Source organism: Siniperca chuatsi, linkage group LG21, assembly GCF_020085105.1.
Source record: "Siniperca chuatsi isolate FFG_IHB_CAS linkage group LG21, ASM2008510v1, whole genome shotgun sequence".
In the NCBI taxonomy this organism is placed as follows: Eukaryota; Metazoa; Chordata; class Actinopteri; order Centrarchiformes; family Sinipercidae; genus Siniperca; species Siniperca chuatsi.
The window spans coordinates 13,634,093-13,660,378 of NC_058062.1; the positions used below are offsets into that span (position 1 = coordinate 13,634,093).

Genomic DNA, 26,286 nt, shown 5'->3' on the forward strand with positions numbered 1-26,286 from the left:
TTCATTTCAGGAAGAAGCGGATCTAACGTTGTTCCTGCTGCCGATGGCCCAGCGCCTTTAACGTTATAACGTTGATATAAAAAAACATCTGGTTGCTGCCAAATTACGTTTTCTATGTAGTCAACGGCCAGTCCGGACCAGCTGTCCATCCCGGTTTGAGACCAGAAAATATGGACTGGACAGTGAGCAGTCGGACCCGGCTGTGGTGCATTTTGGCGTTGCTCTGCTGCGCTGGTCTCCCACAAAAGGTAAGAGGGGCTAACTGGATAAGCTGGCTTAGCTCGGAGTTACTGGCTAAACTACACTTCTCACTCAACGTTTGATTTCTCTGTGTTTTAGTGCCACAAATATTACAAGTCCAAACTTAAATATGTGTCATCCAGTGAACCTTTAGTTCTGTCTGCATGCTGCGTGTTGTATTGACATGACCGAAGTAAGCTAGCATCACTGTTAGCTTGCTAAAAGCACTCGTTTTTAAGTAATATGTGCTTTAGAAACCCTACAGTTAACTTTACCAACATTTCATTATCAACGTAGAACATTTCCAGTCCATCAGTCCAGTGTCACAAATCAAGGAAAGCTAGGCTCTCCTCAATATTTTCCTTTTCACGAACTCCCCCCAAGTATCTCAGCATCACATTAGCAAAGTAGTTAATTTAAGAAAAGCCATTTTAGTATTACTGCTGTTTAAACTTAAGCCTTATACCTCATACTAAGGTCAGTGTGTTGATGTTGTTGAGGCTTGGTGGTATGCTAATATTTCTACTGCTTGCATGTTAACGCAACACCTCCATATCTTTTCACAAGACTGAACACAAGTCCTTTGCTTGCTCATCAGCAGCAGCCTAAGAACTAATCATTTAGTATTTAGTATTAGTATAGTGCTTAGTGTATGGTGCGAAGGTGGCACACCAAGCAGTGCAAGATGATGGGTGGTTTGATGTGTTGGTGAAATTTGGGTCTGTGACATTGAGCTCACCAATAGATGTCTGTAGACATAAAAACTTTAAATAGACACTCCAAACAGGAGACACATTTAGATCAAACAGTAAAAATAGATGCTTGACTTGTTGGGTTAAGATAAGGATTAAGTTTGAAGGATGATTCTTACCAATATCTGTCATCCACACTTGTATAATTGTAATTTTAAAAGTTCCACGGCAAAGCATGGCATTGTTATGCATGATGAATCTTTGTGGTGAGGTTGATTAAATCATGCTCAACTGGTGCCAGGCCAATACAAAATAACCACATAAACATCACTTTGTGCATATCAAAATGCAATATGATGTGATACACAATCATCATGGCTGTAAAGTATCGACAACTTTGCAAGGCTGAAATAAAATATAAATCTGGTAGTGATGCAGTGTAATCTAATACATTTTTACCAAAGGAAATTGTAAACAGAATGCATTCCATATTATTAGTAGCTGGCTTAAAAGGGAGCCAGCTAACTTGCTGAAACTGAGCCAGATCCCTAGAAAGTCTCCAGGCAGAGACATTGGCTACCAAGCTAGTAAACCACTAAAGCTAAGCAGCAAATTAAAGTAGCTTTATAATCCCCTATCATGTCTCAGGTTCCTCTCTTTGCCTGTTAGACAGTCTGCTAGTGTAGTGGGGGTGACAAATGATAGGCTAGTGTGTGTGTGTGTGTGTGTGTGTGTGTGAGGGAGAGCGAGAGATACAAATCAAAGAGCAACAGAGAAAAGACCCATGTCTCTCTTTTTACTGTCTCTTCTTCACAATTCAGTTATTTTTAAGGCCAGCTGAATAAAAAACTAATAATAAAAAATAATAAAACTAATATTCCTTATAGACTACAATATGTCCCTTAGCTGCAGTTTGTTCCATTGCTCTGGCACTGTGACCATATTTTATTTCTTAAATTTTTTGCCTATTTGTAGACATGATTTTAAATTGATTAAGAAAGGCTGATTTGAGATCTTACACTCTCATCACACCAGTAGATTTGCTGACTGAGTGTGCCTGAACGAGGGCCAACACTTGACATCCTCCCCACAGAAGCAACACCATGCAGAGAGCAGTTGATAGACTGTGTTGACAAAGAAGGTTGCTAAAATGTCTTACCAGTGATCTCGACTAAATTTTAAAATGTGAAACACATTGACTTTTGAACAGTTCTCTCCCCAAGGCATAGGTACTCACCATACACCTTGGTGTCTGAGACTGTGAAGAAAATCAAACATCCCCAAGCCTGTGTCATCTTTATACAGCCCTAAAGGGAAACCTCTAATAACTACTTTCATGTAGACTGACTCAAGACTGATGGATCATCAGGCTGTTCTTAATGCAATGTTGCTCACATTTCCTCATGTGCATGAAGGGATTTCTTAATTGACTTTCAAAACATATTTTTGATGACTTTGCACTTCCCATACCAAGTAACCAGGTGTGAGATAAGTAGGCTCTATCTTGGTTCCTGTTAGGTTTTGTGTGCAAGCTGCAAACAGACTGCTTATTGCTGCAGTCAAGTTGGTGGTAGGAGAGTGTTCCACTTTTCAACAGAAAAGCGGTAACTTAGTTTAGGCTCAATTAATACATTGCAGAGTTCGAGGATAACTTTTAGTAATACCTCACCTGCAAATACGAGTTTTTGCCTGTTAACACAGACACACTGTAGGGAGGCCTTTTAGGGCCCACATGAGTCATTTACTGTCATTAGAATTTCCGATACCAATTGATTGTTTTCTCTTTTTAAACATTTTCACAGAAACCTCCTACATAAGTGACCCTGCAAAAGCCACTGCTTCACAGAATGTCTTTTACCCATGTTATCAGTAGTTAGACTCACCACTTCAGACTATTAATACATTTTTCTTGCTACTACTAATTTCAAAAATGATTCATTACTTACATTCTCTTATTTCATTACATTTGGCAACCATGTCCTTAGCTTAAAGATTCTTATCTTAAAGATTCTTGTCCTCTCTCCCCTGCATGCATCTCTAAATGGTCACATAACAGCCTTAAACGATAAATGGAAATCATTGTGTCTGTTTCACAGACACACAGTAAGACAGCCAAACAGAAGACTCCATCAGTGTTTCAGATCACACTACCAATTCCTCTGGCTGTAGGTAATTCAGCCACACACTTGTTGTTCATGGAGTCCCACCATGAATATTGTCTGTCTGGTGTTTGTGTCACAATGACACTCAAGCCTGCTACCAGTGATATCAAGAGTCCATTTCCCTTTTAGCCATATCTGGCCTCATTGCAGAAGAGAAAGTGAAGACCTCAGAACTTGCCAAGACTTTTGTTTGGCCCTGTTCTGTAGTATTATGCAACTCACTTACGCAACAACTAAACGTTTCTGTGTTATACACAGAATGAGGAAATCAGAGCGAATGCCCCGATGTTTAAGGCTTCTAAAAAGCTTACTCACTAACTCACTTCCTCAGTCACTCTGAGACATTGTGAACCTGATGTACGTGAAGCCACACTGTAGAATATTCAACAATTGTTGAATAACAGTGTCCATCCAAAACTAGGAGTTCAACAGATGTTAAGAAAGTAATTTGCTTGCAAAACCAAAAACCCTGATAGAGGTCACGGGGGGCCCAAAAACAAGTTAGTTATGATTCTCCCAGTACAGTTATGTGATGCTTGTGAGTTTGCAGCCCAGTGGGAACAGTCACAGGTGCACAATATTGACACAAATGCTTGTATAGGATGTGAGACTACAGCAAGGGCTTAGTAGGCAAATGTGAAACTTTTAGTTTATGGGGTTGTTTTGGCCTTGGTTTCTTTTTGGCCAGTTATAACAGGCTAGTATTTTCCCTTTTTTTAAGCTGAAGAACACACAGGGAAGTGAGTGACGAGAATTGTAAAATAACAGCTTGCCCCTCACAGATTGTCATGCACTGCCCATTTTTAGGACATTGGTTTTGTAAGGAAATGCAAGCTGTCTGACCAAGAGGAACATCCTGAGTGACTTGGTGATAGTGTATTCATTTGCTCTCCATACCACATGCCCAGGCCTGACTTACTGGCTCTGGTGGTTTGTTTGTGTCTGACTTAAGAGCACTTCAACTCCCACCTTTTTTTAATCTCCTCAAAAGTAGCTAAATGCTCAGAAGAGTGTGTTAGTAATTATAGCTTGGTAATCTGCATTATATGTAGGGGCTCTTTGCTCCGCCCCCCGGGGACCTGTTCAGGGAGATTAGTCGGGAATGTTGATCAATACTGCTGTGGTTCAGCAGGAGAGTGAGGTCTGTCTCAGCTGCTCAGCTTTTCTAAGACTCCTGTGGTAAAGATGGCAGGTTTAGTGGCATTCCCAGATTTTTCATTTCCAGTCTGACCCTGATAGTGGGCCACTGACAAGTGCTGATGAGCTATGTCAGATAAACTGAGAAAAGTAATTTGTACCAGCTGCATATATTCTTGTAGAAGAACAGTTTATATCAAGTACACGGACTGGTTAGGCTGAGTTTATATGGTCTTCTTGGGTTTGGCGGGCAGTCAGAGCTCTCTAACACCCCCAATGGACCTCTTCCTGCACATTGGTGCCAAAAACCATAAGAAGCCCACGGCTTGGTTTTCAAGAGTGGCGTTTTTTAGAATTCCATAGTGGGTGAGTGGAGCACACATCACCCACAGTGTTGTTAATTCTGGCATAAGCCAAGTCATGAGGCTGGGTCGTTTTAGCCGCTGTTGTGGTTTTGGGTTCAATTGTTTTCACTGGATTTGCTGCATCTTCGTTGGATCTTCCTTTCTCTGACTTGTCTCTGACTGTCATTGTATTGCCTCTTTGTTACATGCACTGTCTACGTCTGTCATATAATGAACCGATCCAAGTGTTCCCATATCTGTTCATGTCCCCTATATTTCTTAGTGGGGATAAAAGGTTCTGGAAAGAAGGCTTCCCATATGGCCTGTCAGCCCACTATTTATCTGTGCAAAGAGAAGTCGTAGCGCTCTCCATTAAAAAAAGCCAAATTAACCTTATGAGATATAAGGTTGTAAGACGAGTGTAATGCTGAAGTGTAGAACATGCACACATGCCCAGCCAGTTTGTTTACTTTCCTCCACGTTGCAACCCTCTGCTCTGGCTGTTACTTTGAACCCTCTGAGAGCTACAGAGGCCTGCCCTCAGTTACCTAGCTAGTCAGCCTTCTCCTGCTTTGTTCTTTAGCTGTCATTGTAAGGTATTGATTTGAAGTTCATTGATTTGTAAGGCAGACCAAGGTGGCATACACCCTGGGGCAACTCACCATCCCACCCCCTTCCAGCAAAAAGCTCACTATACCGGGGTGATGATGAAAACAGGCCTCTTTTTTTCCCATGCAGTAACAACGGATCAGCTTCTGCCAGATTTCTTCATATCGTGTGAATAATTTCATTAGAATGCTGTAATTTCAACACATTACTAATGTTTGGTCCAGGTGTGATTAGTGGCTGAAGTTAGTATTCACAACCTCAATGCAGGAGCACACATTTTGACCTAACCTGTGGACTTAAGTGGGAGCATACATGTTCACACATGCGTACTTGCTAATGTCTGACCATAACATGTTATCACTTTGATTCATGTGCATTATAAATACGGTTTTCCGATATTTTAGTGTGGAGTAGAGATGTGGTTGATTTTTGCGTTGTGTTTCTGTAGGGGTTTTGCAGTGCCAGCACAGTTTCCCTTCCTGAAAGCCTGCTCTTTGTGTCCACCCTGGATGGAAACCTCCACGCTGTTAGCAAGAAGTCAGGCTCTATCAAATGGACTCTGAAAGAAGGTAAGAGGAGAACACTAGAGTCAAGTGTAACTCTGTCAGGTTTTTGTTTGTATGCCTTTTTCTCAAGGCGCAGTTCCTTGTTCAGGTTACATCTGCAAAAACAAAGTACTTTTGTGTATTGCCACAGAGAAAACAATGAGATCCCACTGCTGTTTTTTGAACCACAATTGTGATTGTGATTTTGGCTTTTGTCATTTTCACTGTTAATTTATGTCAACGGGTATTGTGGAGCACAACAGTAATGCTTTATTTAACTTAAGAACTCAACAGAGTGGGGGCCATATGTGAAACTTTGATGCCATATCAAGGCTCTGCCTCTTGGTTTTATTGTTATCTGAATTGGTCTATTGATTGTATTTAAAGTGATGCACCACCAAAAGTTAAACCAACAGATTTGAATACAGACAAGAATGAAACCCAATACTTTGTAATGCTGTTTAAAGTTTGCTTACCCCAGTAATGCTTGTAAACATGGGAGTAAAACAGGCCTGTATTTTCAATTGTTAAGAAACAAAAAGAAAACCTTTTTTAATCTGTAACATTAACTCAGATTATTTAAAAGCATATAGCTGTAATTAATTTGGTCAAAAAAATCTGATAAGGCTTTTTTATTGGTATTATTGACTTATAGGAAATGTTTTCTAGGATTAAGCCAAGGAAAATGCTGTGAGATCTTCTGTTAGGCATGGAAACTGGCTAATTATTAACCAAGAGGGGCAAATATAGCCTGTAATCAAGGTCAGAGTGGGCAAGGGTAAGCAACTTTGGTGTAGTGTCACATGCACACACAGCATGTACTATGGTTGTCATGTTAATGTAGGTGCACTATATGCTTGGGAGTTACACTAGATAAGATATACTGAAGGGTTATTGGAAAACTTGTGCTGACAAAATACATTTACTGTTGTTTCTGGATCTTTATCTTTTCCTCTTATAAACATACATCTTCTCACATTTTCCTTAGTTTTTGTAAGGCTTACAACATTTTATGAGATATTAAAACTACTGTGGTTGGAACCTATGAGTCCTTGTTAGGTCCTCCCAATACCCAAGTCATTAATAATCACAGGCAGAGGCTGCTTCCTCCGCATCATCTGTTTTTCTGGAAGAGCTATTGAATATAAATTTGACCAGTTCTGTACCAGGCTCTGCACACACCTGTTGTTGTTGTTGTTGTTGTTGTTGTTGTTGTTGTTGCTCTGATCAGGCAACCGTACACCCACATAATGAGGGGGAAGCAGAAATCTTGGACCAAGACAGTACAACTCAGCTCACATGAATGTCCTAGGCTCTCACTGTTTGCTTGTCACTCTCTGTTGACTTTGCGAACGTACAATTGCAATTACACATAATGAGCGCTGATGCTTCTTCAGCATTAGTCATTGACTGCCTTCAGGTAATCTTACGCCTCCCCCCTGCTATTGTTGACCCTTACAGGCACCTCCACAGATCAGCACCATCTGGTCCACGCCCTGTATGCTCACACTTTAGGGAGGTGTGTGTTTGTCTAGTACCAATGGCAGTTGGCTCATGGCTTAAAGAGCTATTGTAGTGTCTTAACCAGACAGTGTTTCTATGTATTTTTCCCTCCTTCCAGGCAACTATTAGATGCTAGTCATGCCACGTGGTATGAAAATCAACTTGCAGTGACTTTAAAACATGCTGTGTGCTTCCTTAGCCTACAACACAACAGTAATATAACTTTGACAATAAAGTAGACATGATGTTCAATGTTATGCATCACATACTTTATCTCAAGCAACATTCCAGTCTCTCAAGTTCATTTTCAACCAAACTGATTTTCATTCTCCACTGAATGGAAGCTAATCGCCACCCAGAGGGGAGGACACATGTTTGGTAGACAGTAATGTAAAATGTATGAAACTTGTAGTAAATGAGCTTAAACATGCAAAAACACGATATGCTCCTTTTAAGCATATCCCTGGGAGGCATTTCAGGGAGAGAAATACACAGCATAGAAAGATCAATTTTACCGTGCAATTTTTACATATTTATTTCCAGTATTTAAATAAAGAGCTAAGAGTCAAATCTTCTTCCTGGATAACCCCCTGCTTTAATCTGTTTGTTAGATGGATATTTGGTACCATAAAGGTTCATCAACAGGTTAATATGCCCTACAACTTTTAGAGGATATGATAAAAAAATGTTTGTTCCCATCATTGGTGTTACATGCTTAACTTATTCACGGAAAGCTGTTTGCAGACATGACTGTTTGCCTTTCATGTTTGCCCCGGGGGAATTCGTTTTCATTTGGACTTTGTGTTCTGTGCTCTTGAATGTCACTGAAGTTCATGTCATTCTCTTACTTAACAGCTACTGGCCATCATTTCCATTCTTGTCAGTCCTGACTTGCATCTTGTCTCACTTTCTCTCCTTACAGATCCAGTTCTTCAGGTCCCCACACATGTGGCAGAGTACGTACCTTTGGAGTTATTTTCTGCAAGGGTGTATGTGTATATTTCCTTGTGTACGGCACCTTTCTATAACAAAAGATGGTGAATGCAAATGATATGGTAACCTGTTGAGCTTGTCTTAGCTGTCACTCCCCATACTGGTCTCGAGATGTGATGCATCTTCTTAAATCTTTACTCTAGACCTGCCTTTCTGCCTGACCCCAATGATGGCAGCCTGTACTCTATGGGAGGAAAGAACAACGAAGGCCTCACAGTAAGAGGAAATACTTCTATCACAAACTATAATCTCCCCTCGTTTATGAGAAACACGCTGTTCAGTTCCCTGTTCTATAGAAAAACATCTCACTACATATGTGTTTATAAGTCATGCTGAAAGTAATGCGTTCTCACTCTGAGTTGCAGCTGTGGTGCATGCAAGATGTTCCCCTTATATTGACATAGGTCATAGGGCAGCATGTTATGGTTATCTAATGTTCATTCATTAATTTTGCTCAAACAGAAATTACCGTTCACTATCCCTGAGTTGGTCCAAGCTTCTCCCTGTCGCAGCTCTGATGGAGTCCTTTACATGGGTAAGGCTCATTCTCAAATAGGAATTATATAATGCTTTTTGATTAAAACACGTTGTTTCCTTATCCATAAACGTGTGCAGTCCATGTCCCAGTGTGTCTCCTCACCTAAATGAGCTGGTGTTATATAGCTTTAACCGAATATCTTACAGTACCTTTCAGTTCCACTCAACCTGTGGTCGTAGCCTGTGCTCTTTTGCATTTACAACAGTTAAGGAAAGGTAATCTACCATGGTGACTGCGTGTCTGTTTAAAGGGAAGCCGGTGACATTTGCCTCCCCACAGTCATTATCAGTGAAGCTTTTGTTTTCATTCAACTGAAGCTGCTGCTGGCACAAAGCATATTGGAGATGCAAAGGTCTGAAAGTGCTTCAGGCTCGAATTCTCTTCAAATCTGTTCATGTATGACATTTTTGCCAAGTAGAGTTTGCAGGAAACATCTGGATTCTCTGAATTGAAGCAGCCATTTCCTGAGTTTTGGTTTTTGCTTTCTATAATAATTAATAGTTATTAATAATAATTTATGATTAGGTTTATTACTGCCACTCCCTGCATTGACAAAATAGGTGAGAATGCTAGTACAAAGAAGCTATGATGGGTTGGTCATTTAATGATAGAATGGTAACACCCATCAAGGTTAAATGGCTGCATGTTATGTTGCTTGGCTGAGTTTGCACCGGTGCCCCTTTTTGGTAAATCTGACAATTTACTGTAAAATAGTCAAGTCAGTCAGTTCTTTAGATAGGCCAAAATCACAAATTTGTCATTAGACCCTCCATTCAGATTTCTTTTTTTAAAACACCCCAAAAGGCCCTTCACACACACTTATAAAGTACAGATCATAATATTAAATGTAATAATATAAAGCGTTTTATTATTAGATAAGATTATGAAACTGAAATATATGTTGTGCTTTTGCCAAGAGAAATGTAAATGCTGTAATCACGGCAGTAAACAATTTTGTTTGAATGTGCTCATGTCCAGGTAAGAAGCAGGACTTGTGGTATGTGGTGGATCTGTTGACTGGTGAGAAACAGCAGACCCTGACTTCCTCCTTTGCTGAGATGCTGTGTCCCTCTTCATCTCTTCTCTATCTGGGACGCACAGGTAAAAACAAAACCAGTCAGCAACACAAGCTCAGCCATTTCTTTCCTAACATGGCCGGCTTTATCTTAGTCACATCATCATTGCAGACAATCCCGTTCAGTTGGTGATTTTATCTGGCTAATCGGCAGGCCTATTTGTCTTGCATACTGTAATCCCAAAGTGTTGGCAAGCCCATATTTACCCTCTGCTCATCTCTACTGCTATCCCCACCCTCGCCTCAGCAGGACCAGCCCCCAGTCTGTCCCAGCAGTGTTTAAGGCTTGAGAAGATGGAGTAATAGTAGGCAAGGACCTAGAGCATAAGAGCCCTGCAAATAAAATACTAGCTATAAATCCTTAACTTGGTGTCAATTTAAAGCTCATTTTGTCACCCAACAGTGTATATGCTGGATTTTGTTTCACCATGTCGCTACATTTTCCTTTTTAAGAATCCCACTTTTTTTTTAAGCAAAGGAAATTCAACACCACTTTGCACTTACACCCCGAAATGGATACTCAAAGCTTCAATGCCTTTTGTGTATGTTACATAAGGAAAGGAAAGCAAAGCAATGCACACATTTTTCTTGTGTGAATATGGCCTTGTTCATCTCCCTGTTAGAGTATACCATCACCATGTATGACACCAAAAGCAGAGAGTTGCGCTGGAATGCCACCTATTCTGACTACGCCTCCACCCTTCCTGACGACGACACCAAATACAGTAAGACTTCTGACACGCCGGCTCTTTTTGTTTAGTTTAGTTTAGTTTCTGACAAATGGTGCAAATCACTTGTCTGCTCTTTGGTTCCACACAGAGATGGCTCATTTTGTGTCCAACGGTGATGGCCTCGTGGTCACTGTGGACAGCGACTCGGGAGACGTTCAGTGGGTGCAGAACTATAACTCTCCAGTGGTGGCCATGTATATCTGGCAGCGCGAGGGCCTCCGCAAAGTTGCCCACACTAATGTGGCCGTGGAAACCCTGCGTTACCTCACTTTCATGTCTGGAGAGGTTGGCCGCATCACCCAGTGGAAATACCCATTTCCCAAAGAGAATAAGCCTAAGAACAAGTTCATGTAAGCGGACTGAGTGTAATGACTGATTGATCCCTACTTTTTGTCATGGTCCACTTTTGTAGGCTTTTATTTCTGTGACTGTTACTACTTAGACATTTCTCATTTAGATTTTTAAAAAAGGATTCATTTGGTTTGAGTTTGGAATAAGCATTGCATCAAACCACAACACTCTTTTAAACATGTTGGAACCTTCTGCCTATTAATCACAGGGGCTTAAATTACTAAAAGGGTGAAATCAAGATGTACGTTTGTAAGATGTGAGATTGCTTACTGTTGTGATGGAATCTAGACATATAATATCTAACAAGTGGGTGCCGACAGGCCTGGTTTTAGCTCTGGTTTCACACTGCAGTGCTGTTTTTATTTTTATATATTGCGTTCGCACCTGCTTCTGCTGCAAAGAACAAACAGGACTTTCAGTGGTCATTCCTCTGTGAAAGTTTCACCTATTTAGGGAGATGATGGAGAACTCTGAAAGTTCTTCCCCATTTTGAATCTGTAATGGTACATGTACTCCAGATGTGTTCTTGAGATTGTATTCTGTCACTATTTTCAAAAGCAAGCAGGCAATTGCTTGACTGCGTTTTTGCTTTTTCAGGGCCACTTTGTATGTGGGTAAATACTCCACCAGTCTGTATGCCTCTCCCTCCTTGGTGCACGATGGAGTCACTGTGGTGGTGAGTGACGGTTACATGTATATCTTCATTTAGGCAAAACACAATCCTTATCAGTAAGACATGAACATAAAATACGTATGTTTACCGTTAAAATATGTGCATGTTTTGTATAGAGTCAAACTTTCCCAGCAGTTTATCTACTTGTTACATGGTTTCTTAATCAGTCTTCATTTTTGGTTAGTGGTTTCCAAGTATGCCAGTTTGTATGAATACATCCTGTTCCAGTCGTGTCTTAGCTTGCCCCAGCTCAAGTCACTTTGCATCACTGGCCTGGCTCATAGTTAACTGTTCTTAGAGTTTTTTCTTCTGTAATCCTGTGAGGCATCTGATAGGAAATTCATCTAAATTCCTTAAAATGTTTGTGTATGTGTATGCACAGCCTCGGGGCAGCACCTTCCCCATGTTGGAGGGTCCTGACAGCCAGGAGACCGAAGAGGACAAGGAGTGTGTCATCACACCCAGCACCAGTGTCAAGTTCAATGCTGCGCTCCGGGAGCGAAACCGTATCAACTTCATGAGGAACTACCTGCTTCTCATAGGTACATAAATCACAAAGTAATATCTGGTTTAAACTACCTACTCTGATAATGTGACCTTTCCTAGTACAGTGAGGGAGAGGGTTTCAGGGCCACCACCTAAAAAGGAAGAAGTCTTAGTTTCATTAACAGTTCATGCGCTAGGGCACTCTCAGTACTGTTCACCACATTTTGAAGTCCAAGGCCTTGAATGGTCCACTGCACTTTTAGTGACTGTGTTTTACTGAGACTGCACACTGCTGGATGATGAAATGAATCATGTGAATATAAGATTAACAACATTATGCAGTACTTCCTTGCCATATAAACAGAAAACTATAAATACTGTTAAGTATCACAACTGAAATCAGTGGTGAATGGCCATGATACTGATGATGATGATTAGAAAGTTCACTCTTGCATTTCAGGTCATCATGAGACGCCCCCTGAAGCTCACACCAAGATCCTGGAGAAGTTTCCTGACAGCTTCCCTCGCAATCAAGGCAACGTCATCCCACCAACTACTGACAAGAAAGTTGAGGAGGTGTGTGTGTGTGTGTGTCAGTGTGTGTGACCCATGAGATATTTAGTTTGGAAGATTGTTCAGATATTAAAATATCTTTGCACATTTTCTCACTCTCTTCCTCCCTGCCCTCACTTCTTCGACCCATTTGTAGAAGGTGAATGATAGTGGCATGGATGATGGCCCCCCTTCTCCTCTGCCTGAAACATCTATCCAAGAACCTGGGATTAGTGGTCGCACTGTGCGCCCAGAGGCCCCTGTGGACACTATGCTCAAAGACATGGCCACCATCATCTTCTCCACTTTCCTTCTGGCTGGCTGGGTGGCATTTGTGATTACCTACCCCAAAGTAAGTCAGACAACACCACCTAGTGGACTGTTGAGTGTCTGCAACTAACGAGTCATGACAGAAAATCTTTCATATGGTGCTGAATACACTCTGTAATATCAAAGTGTTGGATGGATCAAACAACGTACTGACAACTCCATAAACAGTTTTGTTATTCTTAGTCTTACACACTCCTCACTCACCACAGAGTGTTCACAAGCAGCAGCAGCTGCAGCACCAGGAGTTCCAGAGGCAGATGGAGGAGAGGTTGGAGCTGCTCCAGAGACAACAGCCGTTCCCCCCCGCAGACGTGGGCCTGGGCTTGGTCCCAGACAGTGACTATCTGGAGGTGGCCCGCACTCGCTCTGAATGCTCAGACCACAGCAGCCCCAATGTCACCCCCCGTGCCTCCAACCACTCCAACCTCTCTGTGTCTGAGCTGGGAAGCTCTGCCAATGAGCACGAAGATGGAGGTATGGATTGAGAAGTTAAGATTACATGCAAGCACTTTGTTTTTTGCTTGTTCAACACTAGAGTAACAATTTTAACCCAGTTTTCACTTTCCGAAATTATGTATTTGTCTTATCAGAGGAGGACTCCAATATTGTCAGAGTGGGCAACATAACTTTCCGTCCCAAAGAGGTCTTGGGTCATGGTGCTGAGGGCACCATTGTCTACAAGTAAGTCTGAACAACCAGTCGACAATTATTCTTGATAACTTCTGTTAAATTTGTAAAATACTGAAGAAATATCACAACGCTGTATTTCCATTGTTTCTCCACAAGGGGTCAGTTTGACAACCGTCCAGTGGCAGTGAAGAGAATTCTCCCAGAGTGCTTCAGCTTTGCAGACCGGGAAGTTCAGCTGCTGAGGGAGTCAGACGAGCACCCAAATGTCATCCGCTACTTCTGCACCGAGAGGGATCGTCAGTTCCAGTACATAGCCATTGAGCTGTGTGCTGCCTCACTTCAGGAGGTATTGAATGGTTTAATAGATCACATAGGCAATTTTCTGGAGTCTGGGAAAAGTTGAGTTAATTGTGTTTTTAAAAAGTATTTTGCTAATAGCAGCCCAGTTTTAATTGTTTCCTTAATGATGCATTACGTTTGTGTCATTTGCATACAGTTTTACTGTGAGTGTAAGTGTACCATCTGATTTTTAAAGTTCAGCAGTAAGTGGAAGAAATAGCCAGGATTCTTTGTCATTGTGTCATTACTCCCCATGCTAAAATTAATTTGGTGTTTTACACATCTTCAAACTATGTGAAAATGAGACACCTTGTTATAGTTATTCGACTACACTAACTGTCTTTCATCTTTCTAGTATGTGGAGAGGAAGGATTTCGACCGTCATGGACTAGAGCCAGTTATGCTTCTTCAGCAGACCATGTCAGGACTGGCCCATCTGCACTCTCTCAACATAGGTATCCATCACTGAATACAAAATCACTGTCTCATTGTTATTACCTGTTTTGTATTTTTGTGTATATATGTAACAACATCTACACCGCTAAAGTCACTGACAGCTTGTTTTTCTCCATTCACCTTCATACTTTTCTTCAGTCCACAGAGACCTGAAACCCCACAACATCCTGGTGTCTATGCCCAATGCCCACGGTCGGGTCCGGGCCATGATCTCAGACTTTGGCTTGTGTAAGAAGCTGGCAGTGGGCCGCCACAGTTTCAGTAGAAGGTCAGGAGTGCCGGGCACTGAGGGTTGGATTGCCCCAGAGGTACTCAGTGAGGACTGCAAAGACAACCCGGTGAGTCAGTGGTAGAGTAGCAGCTCTCTCATGAAGGTTATAAGTATTGTTGGTACTCAGAATTCACAACAGAAACACAAAATGATACACTTTTTGAAAAGGTGTGCAATCACCTTATTTAGAAGTTGGATACAACTCTTAAAAACAAGCTGCAGTTGACAAAACAATAGAAGCATCTAAGAAGCTTTCACCCAAAAGTTCACAACACTAGAAACTGTCCATAGGGTGAATGTGGAAAAAATCAGAGAGTTCAATTATAAAAGCGAATTAAGGGACGTTTAAAGTGTTCACAGAGCCCACTTGAAACCTCATGATACTTGAGCTAATTTGACAACCAAAGGATTACTACTTTATAGCGCACATAATGGCATCTATTGGAGTGGGTTTGTTTCAGGTTGTAGTAACCATTTGTCTGATAGCAAACAGCTTAACCTAATTAACTAAATAAACCAACACTAACATACATAACTTGATACCCTATATAAATGTGTGTTTCATTACATGCCTCCATCCTTTCCTTCTCTTGTCCCTTGTAGACCTGTGCTGTTGACATCTTCTCTGCTGGTTGTGTGTTCTACTACGTGGTGTCTCAGGGAAGCCACCCTTTTGGCAAGTCTCTGCAGAGGCAAGCAAATATCCTACTGGGCACATACAACCTCGACCAGCTGCAAACTGACAAACATGGTGAGTTGTTGCTTCTTGTTTTTTCAAATCACTTCCAGAGGTGTACAACAGTAATGTAGCTGTTGGGTAATGTAGATCAGTAAGGGCAGGTGGAGAGAGTGGTGTGCATGATTGTGTGATTGGTTGGTTGTTGTTTGGTACAGCTGTGGGGATTCTAATTTGATGACAACAATTTATGAATAAAAATTATTTACAGTTTTGTTAAGTGAAAAAAGTTATTTTTTAACACTGTATGCCGTGTGATCATACCTCATGAGCATATTGTCAAAACCAGCATGTTTGTGTCATTTATCAGGGGACATTGTCGCCAGAGATTTAATAGAGCAGATGTTGAGCATGGAGCCCCATAGGAGGCCTTCAGCTGAGAGCGTTCTCAAACACCCATTCTTCTGGAGCCTGGAGAAGGAGTTGCAGTTCTTTCAGGTCAGCTATTTTACTTATCTGACAGTTTCACTGCTTATTGTAAAGATCACATGGTTTAGGCTGCCCCTGATGTAGTTTAAACCTCTGTACTGCACTAAGATGTGGTTTGAGTAAGCAGATTAGTCTGTGCACACACTCAGGCATCTTTGAAATTGTATAAATCCACATGTATGCTCTGCTTGTATTGTTCATTAATAAACGTCTTCATACAGGCAAACATGCGTACACATGCAGGCTATTTTAATGTGATTTGGGAAGTAAGGTTGTCGGTATTGGACTGCATAAAGATCTGATTATTTGCAATAGCTACTCTAAATGCTTTTAGGATGTATGAAAACCATCCACCAAGTCCTTACAGTCATATGAACCTGCCGAACTTCATTAATGTACTGTGTAATAGATTTGTCAGTCATATCCAAACACTCTATCGTAGTGGACTGTGCTTGGACCCATTCAGTTCTAAAATAAGAGTTTGTTTGCATATATTCATTTTCTGAATCAGACTAAGACTGCAAGCTACCTGGCATATTAGTTAAAATTCACTGAAGTTTTTTGTGGTTGCTCGCAGGATGTGAGCGACAGAATAGAAAAGGAACCGCTGGACGGACCAATTGTGAGACAGCTGGAGAGAGGAGGGAGGGCTGTTGTCAAGGGTGACTGGAGAGAGCATATCACAGTGCCACTGCAGACAGGTATGAGACTGTCTAAAATTTACACATGTCAAATACAAGCTCCTGGCCTCCCTGTTGTAAAATAGTCTTCTTGTTTCTGGTGTTGTGTTGTGTGTGTGTGTGTGTGTATGTATGTATGTATGTATGTATGTGTGTGTGTATATATATATATATATATATATATATATATATATATATATATATATATATATATATATATATATATATATATATATATATATATATATATATATATATATATATATATATATATATATATATATATATATATCTGTGTGCTACACATGCACATTCTTTTCGGTATATTTATAAAGCTACATGTACGCCTGATTCTGTTTTTATAAATATGTCATTGTAGAACCGGGCATACAATGCCTCATTTCCACTCCCACGGATCGGCAGAAATGGATGTAGAAACGCCCTTAAACACCATTTGAATATTGATACCTGTGCCCGCTCCAGCACTCATTAGACCTGTCAGAGAGAACAGCAAAGAAGAAGCGCAACTTAACAGATTGTGTCGCATCTGCAAGGTTCTCCGCAGCAGAGCAGCTGTCAGCATAGCGATGGCTATTTATAGCGCCTGTACCACTAATTCATTACATGTACCTGTAAACCATCATCCGCAGTGATATTGCTATCGTTGTTGTTGTTGTTATTATTATTATTATTATTATTATTATTATTATTATTATATCATTATTATACGTCAAGAGGATGATCAGTGATTGATCTGTAGAGCTTATATTGTAACAGAATTTAAAAAGAGATCATTAACAGGGAAATAATGGCTCAGATGTAAATAAAAACTGATACATTTATCACTCAATTTTAAATTAAGTTTATAAATGCGCATTTGATTGACATTTTACAGAACGCTGTGTGGACTGCAAAAATAATAACACAATCAGTGAAACTGGCAAACAACCTAAACAAACAATGTTTTACTGTAAAGTAAAGTAAAGTCTCACCTTGTATTTCATGTCCACCTTTTCATATCACCTGTAGCTATCTCTAGAAAACTGTGCGCCTGGTCTGAAGTCTGTGTGAGGAGCGCACATTCTCACTGCGCTTTCTTCTTTTAAAAATAACCGTTTGGAAATGGCGTTTTTGTGCGTATGAATCGTTTAAACGATTGGCCCCCCGATGTTATTTTGATGAAACATGGGGAAAATGTTACCAAAATTGGATTAATCAGTCCAAGTTTGGGTACTTCAGTAACAATATAAAATAAAAAGACAGCTGTATCATTTCAGGATTTCCTGTTTACTGGTTCCTTGTTGGATAATGATTCATTCTGTGGGTGATGCATGAGGTTTTCTCTTTCTTCGGCAGATCTGCGAAAATTTCGCTCCTATAAGGGTGGGTCAGTCAGAGACCTGCTGCGTGCAATGAGAAACAAGGTAGGGATGTATTCTCATCTTTTGTGTTTAAAAGACACTGGTCTCTACTGTTAGATTTAAAGCTTGACCTTCCTTCAACAGAAACACCATTACCGAGAGTTACCTGCTGAGGTACAGGAGACTCTGGGCTCCATCCCTGATGATTTTGTCTCCTACTTCACCTCCCGCTTCCCCCACCTGCTGATGCACACCTACCTGGCCATGCGGACCTGTGCACCTGAGAGGTCATTCCTGCCTTACTACTCCACTGCAGTGCAGCTTGCAAAAACACAGGCCCAGTACACATACCTCGGGCCACAAAGACAAAATGAGCCATGCACTCAACACCTGCCAACACACACATCATCACCCTCCTCACAACCCCAGGAACCTACACATTCTGCACAGCCTGTGCAGGTCTGTCACACAACAACTGCTGACTCAGTGCCCTCTACATCACCAGATGAGCCTATATCCTCACATTTGCCTGTTGAGACAGTGCAGCCAGCAGTGCCAGCACTGTCCACACCGACTGACTTGCACAGTCAAACAGTGAACCCCACATTTGCCTCAGAATCACCTACAGTTCCTCTCAGGCAAAGAGAATCCAGTCAGTCTGAGATGCACACACTGCCAGATCCTCCTACACTGGACAATGAACCAGTGTGAACTGGACTAGAGTCAGGTGGACCCAGCACAGATGGGAGCATTTGCCTTCAAGAGTGGACACCACTTGGGACTCAGTTGCTGCACCGTGAGCTGGTGAGGACCAGGCCTGCAGTGCCTGGGATCCACTGCCAGGCGCAGCAGCTGGGCCCTTAGTTAAGTGCCTTCTACTCACCTGGGTTAAACTGTTTCCCAACAGAACTGTAGTCTGTCTCTGCTTTGAGGAAGTCAGATAACCAACAGGGTGTTGTTGGACATTGTCTTGTAGCTGGACTGAGCAAAGAGATTTTTATTTTTATTTTACAACAGCATGTCCAAAAAAGTGTTGGTCCCAAAAATATCTGTCCTCTGTTGTGGGAAACATGTCTCGATGTTGTTGAACACTTAGGTAGCTTTGCAATGGCGTATTTCTCAGTGAGCCTGTTCACTGCACAGATACTATATGTATATTTTTGTATAGACTGATTCAGAATTTGGATCATTGATGATAAATCGTTTGTGGCCGATGTTTTTTTTTTTTTTTTTTTTTTTTTTTTTAAATACCACTGTGCTGTATGGGTACAGACCTTTACAACTGACTATGCTAAATGTGCTTGATTCCAGTTAATGCTGCTAGACTGCTTCTCTTTTGTCAATCAAGACTATTGTGCCGACTCTGTAAGAGTGGACTGTTCCAGAGGGTGTTTAGGGTGGCATCTCAATACAGTAGGTAATTTTATCTTCATGTAATTATGTAGTCAAATATGAGTTTAGAGGTCAGGCTGCAGAACTCATGTATAATAACTTTTCAAGGGTGTCAAAGTGAAGTTAATGACTTGCACATTAAATTCTATTTTTTTAATACTAAGTTTTTGCTTGTTGTTTGATCTTGCTGCATCTCAAGATGGAGATTGGGAAAATCTGGAATATACTAACTATAACTACAGTCAGTGCATAAAAGAAACTTGCGTTTAACAAATATTTTCATTTTCAGGTGCTCCAAGCTGCTGGTATGCACTGAATTGTCTGGGTTAGCTATTGCAGTTAAAGGTGGGGTATGTGATTCTAATCCAATACACGTCTTTTTGTCAGATTCAGCGAATATCGTTCTAACTAACTAACGTTAGTTATATTACTTGCTGTGTTGTTGTGTGGAAAATATTTTCCTTGATATAGATAATCAAGTTCAATAATCATTCAGGTTGTGTTGCTCAGTGAAAGCACTGGCCTGCTTGTACTGCACCTACATTCCTGTGGAAGGGTGCCCATTGTATGAAGAAACTCTCTGCCTCTCCCTTGCATTGGCACTCCTAATTGTAAACACTCTGGAGCACACGGGGCAGAGTGACCTTCCCCTTCCCTGTGTTCCCAGTGCATGAATTAGCTCACTCTGGTCGCAAGTAATATGTTTCCTGATTAATACATATAGTGTTGTAACAAAGCCTTTATTTTGATATATTTTAGAACGTACTATAGATAAGTGCCTACAGCTGATGGACATACATGAGAGCTGAGAGAAGAAAATGTGCATGCTCTCTGTACACACGTAATACCAACTGCTGTGGGTTTTGATGTGTTTTGCCAAAGGTCGGAGGTTTATGATGTGGTTTATTTTAATCAAAGAAACATTGAATTCATGATCCAGAAGCAACACATGAAAGTTTGTATTTCATTGAACAGAGCCTGGGAAGTTTTGTGATTTAACTTTTTCTGTCTAATTAAGAGACAGAAAAGACACTCTTCCCATCTCTCTGCCCGGATCCTCCTGTTTTAGTTTCTCAAAAAACCACCATATCCTTATATTTACCCAATGTATTCAAGGACAGTCAGAGGAGCATGTTTTGAAAATATAAGTGAATGCACAACTGAGCCTGTTCATTTGCTTCATGAACCAACTCGGTTTTACGTGTACTTTGTTTTGATATTACAGTAAAATCTATATTGCATTGCACTCTATTCGACTCAAGTGTTTATTGAAGAAGAATTATACAGTGTGTGAGAGGACCTGAACACATCTGGCCCAGCTGCAGGTTTTTTTCTCCCAAAGTTGTTCGCTCTATAGCATGATATTTGCCATGGTTTTGGATTTCTCCAGAATCGCATACCCCACCTTTTAAGTAAAAGATCCTCCGAGTACTTCCTCCACCACTGTCAGAGGCAAATATTGTACTTTTTTCTCCACTACGTTTATTTTACAGCTATAGTTACTAGTTACATTGCAGATTATGATTCTAAACACATGAACTTATAAAATATGACAAACTGCTATAGGTTAAACAACTCAACAGTATATAAAGCAATTAATTAGCTGCACCTCGACCAGCTACAACATTAAAATGGCACTTAAACATGAATGTATCTCTAATAATAAGCCAATAATATATACAGTATAACACTTACAGGAGCCTTTCACATAGTGAGTACTTTTACTTTTGATACTTGCTGATAATACTAATGTACTCTTTCTTAAGTAGGATTTTGAATCCATGACTTTTACTTGGGGTAATGGGGTATTTTTAATTTTGGTATTGCTACTTTTAGTTAAGTAAATGATCTGAATATTTCTTCCACCACTGACTGTCAGATCTGTGCACCACAGCATTACAGAAGTAGCCAGATCAAACATCCTGCTCTATTTGGAGCTAGATGAGAGTTTCCATTGGAAAAACTTAATCATACAGTGCACATGTTGTGCACACAAACACACACATACACACAGAGTAATGCCTCTTTGTTACAGTATAAGTTGCCTGGATTGGGCCATCTTTGCTGGGCTGGCGTCTGGGGGTTATGGGTGGGTGATGAGGGGAGCTGAGCATCTGGGTGGTACTGGGATGGGAGGAAAATGGGCTGGCCTGTTTGGGCGGGGCTGGGGCCTGCTTCTTGGTGCCTTCAGAGGAAAACAGAATTATTACATGATATTAACAATATTAATGGTAATAAATAATCAGAATAGGAATGTACATTCTCTCACCTCTGCGAACCATGTGTGGACTAGGCCCCCTGGATCCACCCTGAGAGTGGGGGGTTCCTACTGTAAGATTGAGTGAACCATTCCTCTGGGGAGGGGGGGTGGACATGAGCTCACGGGCTGGGCTGTGGAAATACAAGGAATCCAAATGTTAATCCACCAACATGTCATCTGTGCTTTACAGATTTAACAAGGAAGTGCTGCGTCGGTGCAAGAACTCATGCATATAATATATAAAACAAACATATTTCCATTCAAAGGCTAATTACATTAAATGAATGTTATCACATGAGGAATAACTCAAAGAACAATATAAAGTGTAGAGAAGAGGATGCAAAATCAGGAAATAAATTTGTTCAGTAATGTGTTACATGCAAAAATCAGATATTGCCACAAAGTAGTCACTGAGGAAGAGACACTGACAGGCAGGCGAGGAGGAAGGGGAGTATGTTTTTAAAATTAGACTGAGTTTGGTCAATCATCACAACAAGCAGGAGGGAGGGTAAAAGTTGCCTGTAAACAAAGCATCACATGATTTTTGTTGCATTACATTCTTAATTTGTTAAAATGAAGCCAAATTAAAAGCTGTGGACGTAATAGACATTGTTATTCTTGTGATTTTCCAATTTATGACTTCCGATGTGGGAAGTGAAAACTCAAAGACCAATCAAACACATGACAAACATAAAGGGTGGGTGAGCTCCGGATTGGCTGATTGGCTGCGAGCAGGCGGTGGAGTATTTTTGCTACCTCAGCTCGCTTCTCCTTACCTTCTCTCCTCTGCGCTGAGCTGGGTTACAACCTGAGGTTGCACTGTGGCTACCTGGACCCCACCACCAACAACACCACCACCACCACCCTGGCTCTGAAAATGGGGAAATAAACAAAGGAGCCACTCCACGCTATTCCAGCCATGATTTGTGTGTCAGGTAACGTTAAATGACGGACATTCAGCTTACTTTCTAGTTTGCCAGGATATGCTGTTGTTGTGATGTTTGCTATAGTAGCTGGAGAGTTGTGAGTATCGCTGTCTGGAGCTGGTTTGCTGGCTCTGGGAAACCGTCTCGTCCTCTCTGCGTGTTAGCTTTGCAGCAGCAGCTGCAGGGACAGTTTGCTAACCCACAACCAAGCTAACATTAGTTACATTACTTGCTGTGTCATTGTTCGCTCATGGTATTTGCCGTGGTATTGGATTTCTTCAGAATCGCATACCCCACCTTTAACATTGGTTAGAGTAGCCTACGGCATAACCTTTCTCTGTCTGATGTTAAAAGTCTTGGAGCATTGGCAAGCAAAAGCAGGAATTTTAATACAAGCAAATGAAGCAGGCCTCTGCCAAAAAGGAGCAGCACAGTAACACAGAGGCAGTGTGTGAATCACTGCGCCCTCTCCAAGTCACACACTGACATACATGTTAATATATCTGAAACCAGACTCTCATATCAGGATGTAAGCCTATGAATACGAATTAACTCAAATGCAATTTAGCCATAAAGTAACAATTAAAGGAACACTGGAACATAATGAGAAATATACTGCGGATGAGAAGATCAATATCAGTTTTATCACTGCATTCAGTACAGAGAGGTTTGGGATGTGTTAACATATCTTGGCTCAAAGACTGTAGAAGTGGTCCAGGTACCTGGTAAGGATGACCCACGGCTCCCTTCACGTGGTGTCTAGAACAGGTTTATAAAATTCTTTCTTATGTATCATTTAAACTTTTAACGACCAAGGACCTGCTACGGCTGTGCTTTGCATACTATTATATCTAGTAAATGTGAGTAATGCTGGGGTGTGGTCCAACAAAGTTATATAATGTGGTGATAAATGGCACTGTACTGCTAAGGTGCCTTTTTCTTCTCATTTGAGTGTCTTCCAGCACAAATGGTAAATCCCTGGTTCACCTATGTACTGTGCAATATTCAGCTGTCAGCCCCACTCGGACTGTGTCCTCAGGCTTTCTGTGGAACTTCAGTAATCCTAAATGCTTTACAGTACTTGTATATGTACAGTATTATACACTTCACCTTTCCCACATTTTGTTGTGTTACAGACTTAACATTGCATATATTTATATTTCTGCCATTATTCTGCACATCTGTGGAAGAAAGGTCAATTCATACCAGCTTCATAACCCTACATATAACTTTTGTAATGACCTTGAACAAAAACAGAACTAACTTGTAGTAACTTTAAAACAAGTTGCTCTTTTTTTCTTCTGCCCACTTCTTCCCTTTTACTTCAAAGGCTCTGTGGTCCCACTCTGTTACATAACTGCTTTCATGCACAGTGGTTTTCTTTAACAATAGCCCATAGTAACCATAGATGGACTATGTACCTTTTTATTCAAGCACTGTACTTACAAATACTCTATACTAAACTATATAAAGCTAGACATTTTGGTGCTTTTCATTTTGAATGCAGGGCTTTTAAATTGAATATTATTAGGGATCAAACAGAGCCCTGTTGGGTTTGTACTGGTTATTATTTGTTGTCTGACGCCGTCGCTCAATTTGCCGTGAGCTGGAACAAGCTAAAGACATTAAACTTACTAGGCTAGGCATTTCTTTCCGCTGCATCCATTATAACGAAGACACAAGTGCGCCATGTGTGATTGGTCTCACTCCTTCTTTAAACAGAATTAAACTAGCTGAAGTGACTCTGTGAAGCCTGAAACCCTCTTATTGCTTGCGGCTTTAATTTTGGGTAATTTGAGCTACTTTCTTCTGTTGACTATAAAAGGCTTGAACACGGTATCGCCTGACCGCACATAAAAATAAAAGCGAGCTCATTGGGCCGTTTTGCATCGGCGTTTGTTGCCTCCAGCATTAACAAGTTATCTAGGCTACTGGCGCGATTATTAAAATTATATTCATTCATGAAATTGTTTTGTAGTGTTATCATGGGACGCTCGGCTCAGCCATGACTGACTGTGTGGTATCTGCTGGAGGTGACTCAGCTCTGAAACTCACGCAGGTGTGTGTATTTCGGGTTTTCCTCAAAAACGAAACTTGAAGAGCTGCGCAGGCGCAGTGGGTGCTGCCCATCAGAAAGCACCAGACGATATTATACGGAGGTCGAGTCAGGTTCCAGCAGTCCTGTGTTTAACATCACTCTGTGACTGCAGTTTTAAAAACAAAACAAATCCAGACCAGATAAGGGACATGGGCTGATTTCTCTCCGTATTTATCCAAGGTAATAACAATGTTCGCCTTGTTAATAGTTTGCTAGGTTTTTGCCTAACTCGTAGTAAATGGTGCTAACCTACAAAAAGAAATGACCTTTGTACACGTGTAGCTCTCATTTTTCTCTGTGGCTAATTATTATATATCCCTAATTTTTAAGCAGTTATTTCTATTAAAACAGTATATGATTGTATATACCACAGGAGGTTGGTGTAATGGATGTTCCAGGTCAGTGTAGATGTGTCCTGGGAGGAGCCCTGCTCATAAAACAAAATCAGGACCAAACAAAAGGTGGAATTTGGTCTGATCTGATAAAACAGTGATGCCAATTTGAACACATCAAAACAAGTGAGTTTATTCATTTATATCATATTTATATCATTAAAACTATAATTAAATTACAATTACTTTATTCCAGAAGAAGATTGTGGAAACAACAACTACAATTAGGGAAAATACACACACACACACACACACACTTGTATTTTTCTTCTTGTGGGGACTCTAGTCCCCAACCCTTTTAATGCACCTATAATCAAGAATTTTATAACAATGAATCACATTACTGTTATGTGAAAGGGAGTATCTTTATGGAACTTTAAAGCAAATTTTAAGTAATTGTTTTGGTCTTTTGGCACACAACTTTACTGTTTTGGTTCACTCCTAACACTCTTTTGGCCACAGCAGGCAGCTGTCTTTAGTGAAAAAGCTCTAAAAAGGGACTGTGTGCTACCTGTCCACCACAAAATGGCAGACACACAAAATTGCATTTAGCAGCTAAAGAGCCAGATATTTTCATTTCTGGACTATCTTTTATTTCTCAAAAACAGAGCTAAAAGGAGAGTGAATATTGGTCAGGGTTCAACAAAACCAATGGCTCGATGGCCTGGGCCCTGAAAATAATTGATCAGTCACTGGTCTCTCTGGGCCAGTGGCAGACTGGTCTGCTAATGAAAAGACAGTCGCTCTTCTGAACGGATTGGACGTGGGATCCCAATATATTACCAATGTGTCATGTCGAAGGTAAATTAAGGCTCAGAACTACTGCAAATCTGCTCATTATAGTGTTTAGACCCAAAACATGACTGTTATTGAGGGTGTCATCTCGTGTAGCAGTGTAATGTTAGGCCTATTATGAGACACGCTAAGGTACTTGTGGCTAGCTAGCCATGTAGCCAGCTGCGTTGAGCTCAACAGCTATGGTACTCACGTTAATATAAAAATCTGAAAATACTGATGTGACCATACACTTGTTGCTGTTTGGCGCTCAGTTGTTTTTTATAATCCGCTATGAGATTTGTTTTCAGCAAGAAAACACTTTGACTAACCGCAGGGTAGTGCAGTGGTGTGGGCTTGTTTATTTGTGCTTAGAAAGTAACCAGTGTGACACAATCAGAAAATAACGCTTTATTTCTGTATTTCCCTTATTCACCTGCTTTCTCGCTACCAGCCCTCCCTCTCCTCATTCACTCTATAGGTTGCTCGACCATCTCTCTCTCTCTCTCTCTCTCTCTCTCTCTCTCTCTCTCTCTCTCTCTCTCTCTCTCTCTCTCTCTCTCTCTCTCTCTCTCTCTCTC

General features: G+C 40.9%; 2 protein-coding genes and 1 long non-coding RNA gene across 6 annotated transcripts in view; 2 read left to right on the top strand and 1 right to left on the bottom strand.

Moving 5' to 3' along the window:
- ern1 (endoplasmic reticulum to nucleus signaling 1) lies at positions 1–19,418 on the top strand. The gene is made up of 22 exons (XM_044180935.1): positions 1–248; positions 5,633–5,753; positions 8,155–8,188; positions 8,369–8,441; positions 8,688–8,760; positions 9,742–9,864; positions 10,462–10,563; positions 10,658–10,919; positions 11,518–11,596; positions 11,976–12,135; positions 12,540–12,655; positions 12,789–12,983; positions 13,171–13,435; positions 13,552–13,642; positions 13,748–13,937; positions 14,286–14,385; positions 14,525–14,724; positions 15,261–15,408; positions 15,704–15,831; positions 16,400–16,523; positions 17,859–17,926; positions 18,008–19,418. The coding sequence occupies exons 1-22, from the start codon at positions 171–173 to the stop codon at positions 18,572–18,574; spliced, it is 3,297 nt and encodes a 1,098-aa protein (XP_044036870.1). The 5' UTR covers positions 1–170; the 3' UTR covers positions 18,575–19,418.
- LOC122868709 lies at positions 19,110–22,498 on the bottom strand. Of its 2 annotated transcripts, XR_006376163.1 has the most exons (4): positions 22,481–22,498; positions 22,292–22,386; positions 21,525–21,646; positions 19,110–21,440 (listed from the first exon to the last, which is right to left on the bottom strand). It is a non-coding gene; the product is annotated as an uncharacterized LOC122868709 (long non-coding RNA). The 2 variants fall into 2 exon arrangements; XR_006376162.1 differs by lacking the exons at positions 22,292–22,386; positions 22,481–22,498 and having other exon boundaries at positions 21,525–22,285.
- The window catches only part of samd9l (sterile alpha motif domain containing 9 like), a 12,112-nt gene continuing 8,134 nt past the window's right edge, over positions 22,309–26,286 (top strand). The window contains exons 1-2 of one of the 3 annotated variants that reach the window (XM_044180928.1): positions 24,412–24,719; positions 24,913–25,057. The gene's annotated coding sequence lies outside the window, so the exon portion shown is untranslated. Of the gene's footprint in view, positions 22,451–24,411; positions 24,720–24,912; positions 25,058–26,286 lie in introns of those variants that run through there. The other 2 variants (XM_044180926.1, XM_044180927.1) reach the window with 2 other exon arrangements.

Bases quoted from the DNA above. Each gene is read 5' to 3' on its own strand.
- ern1 (XM_044180935.1), top strand. From the start codon at position 171: ATGGACTGGACAGTGAGCAGTCGGACCCGGCTGTGGTGCATTTTGGCG. The intron at 10,920-11,517 runs GTAAGCGGACTG...TTGCTTTTTCAG, and splicing joins AAGCCTAAGAACAAGTTCAT to GGCCACTTTGTATGTGGGTA. The intron at 12,984-13,170 runs GTAAGTCAGACA...CACTCACCACAG, and splicing joins TTGTGATTACCTACCCCAAA to AGTGTTCACAAGCAGCAGCA.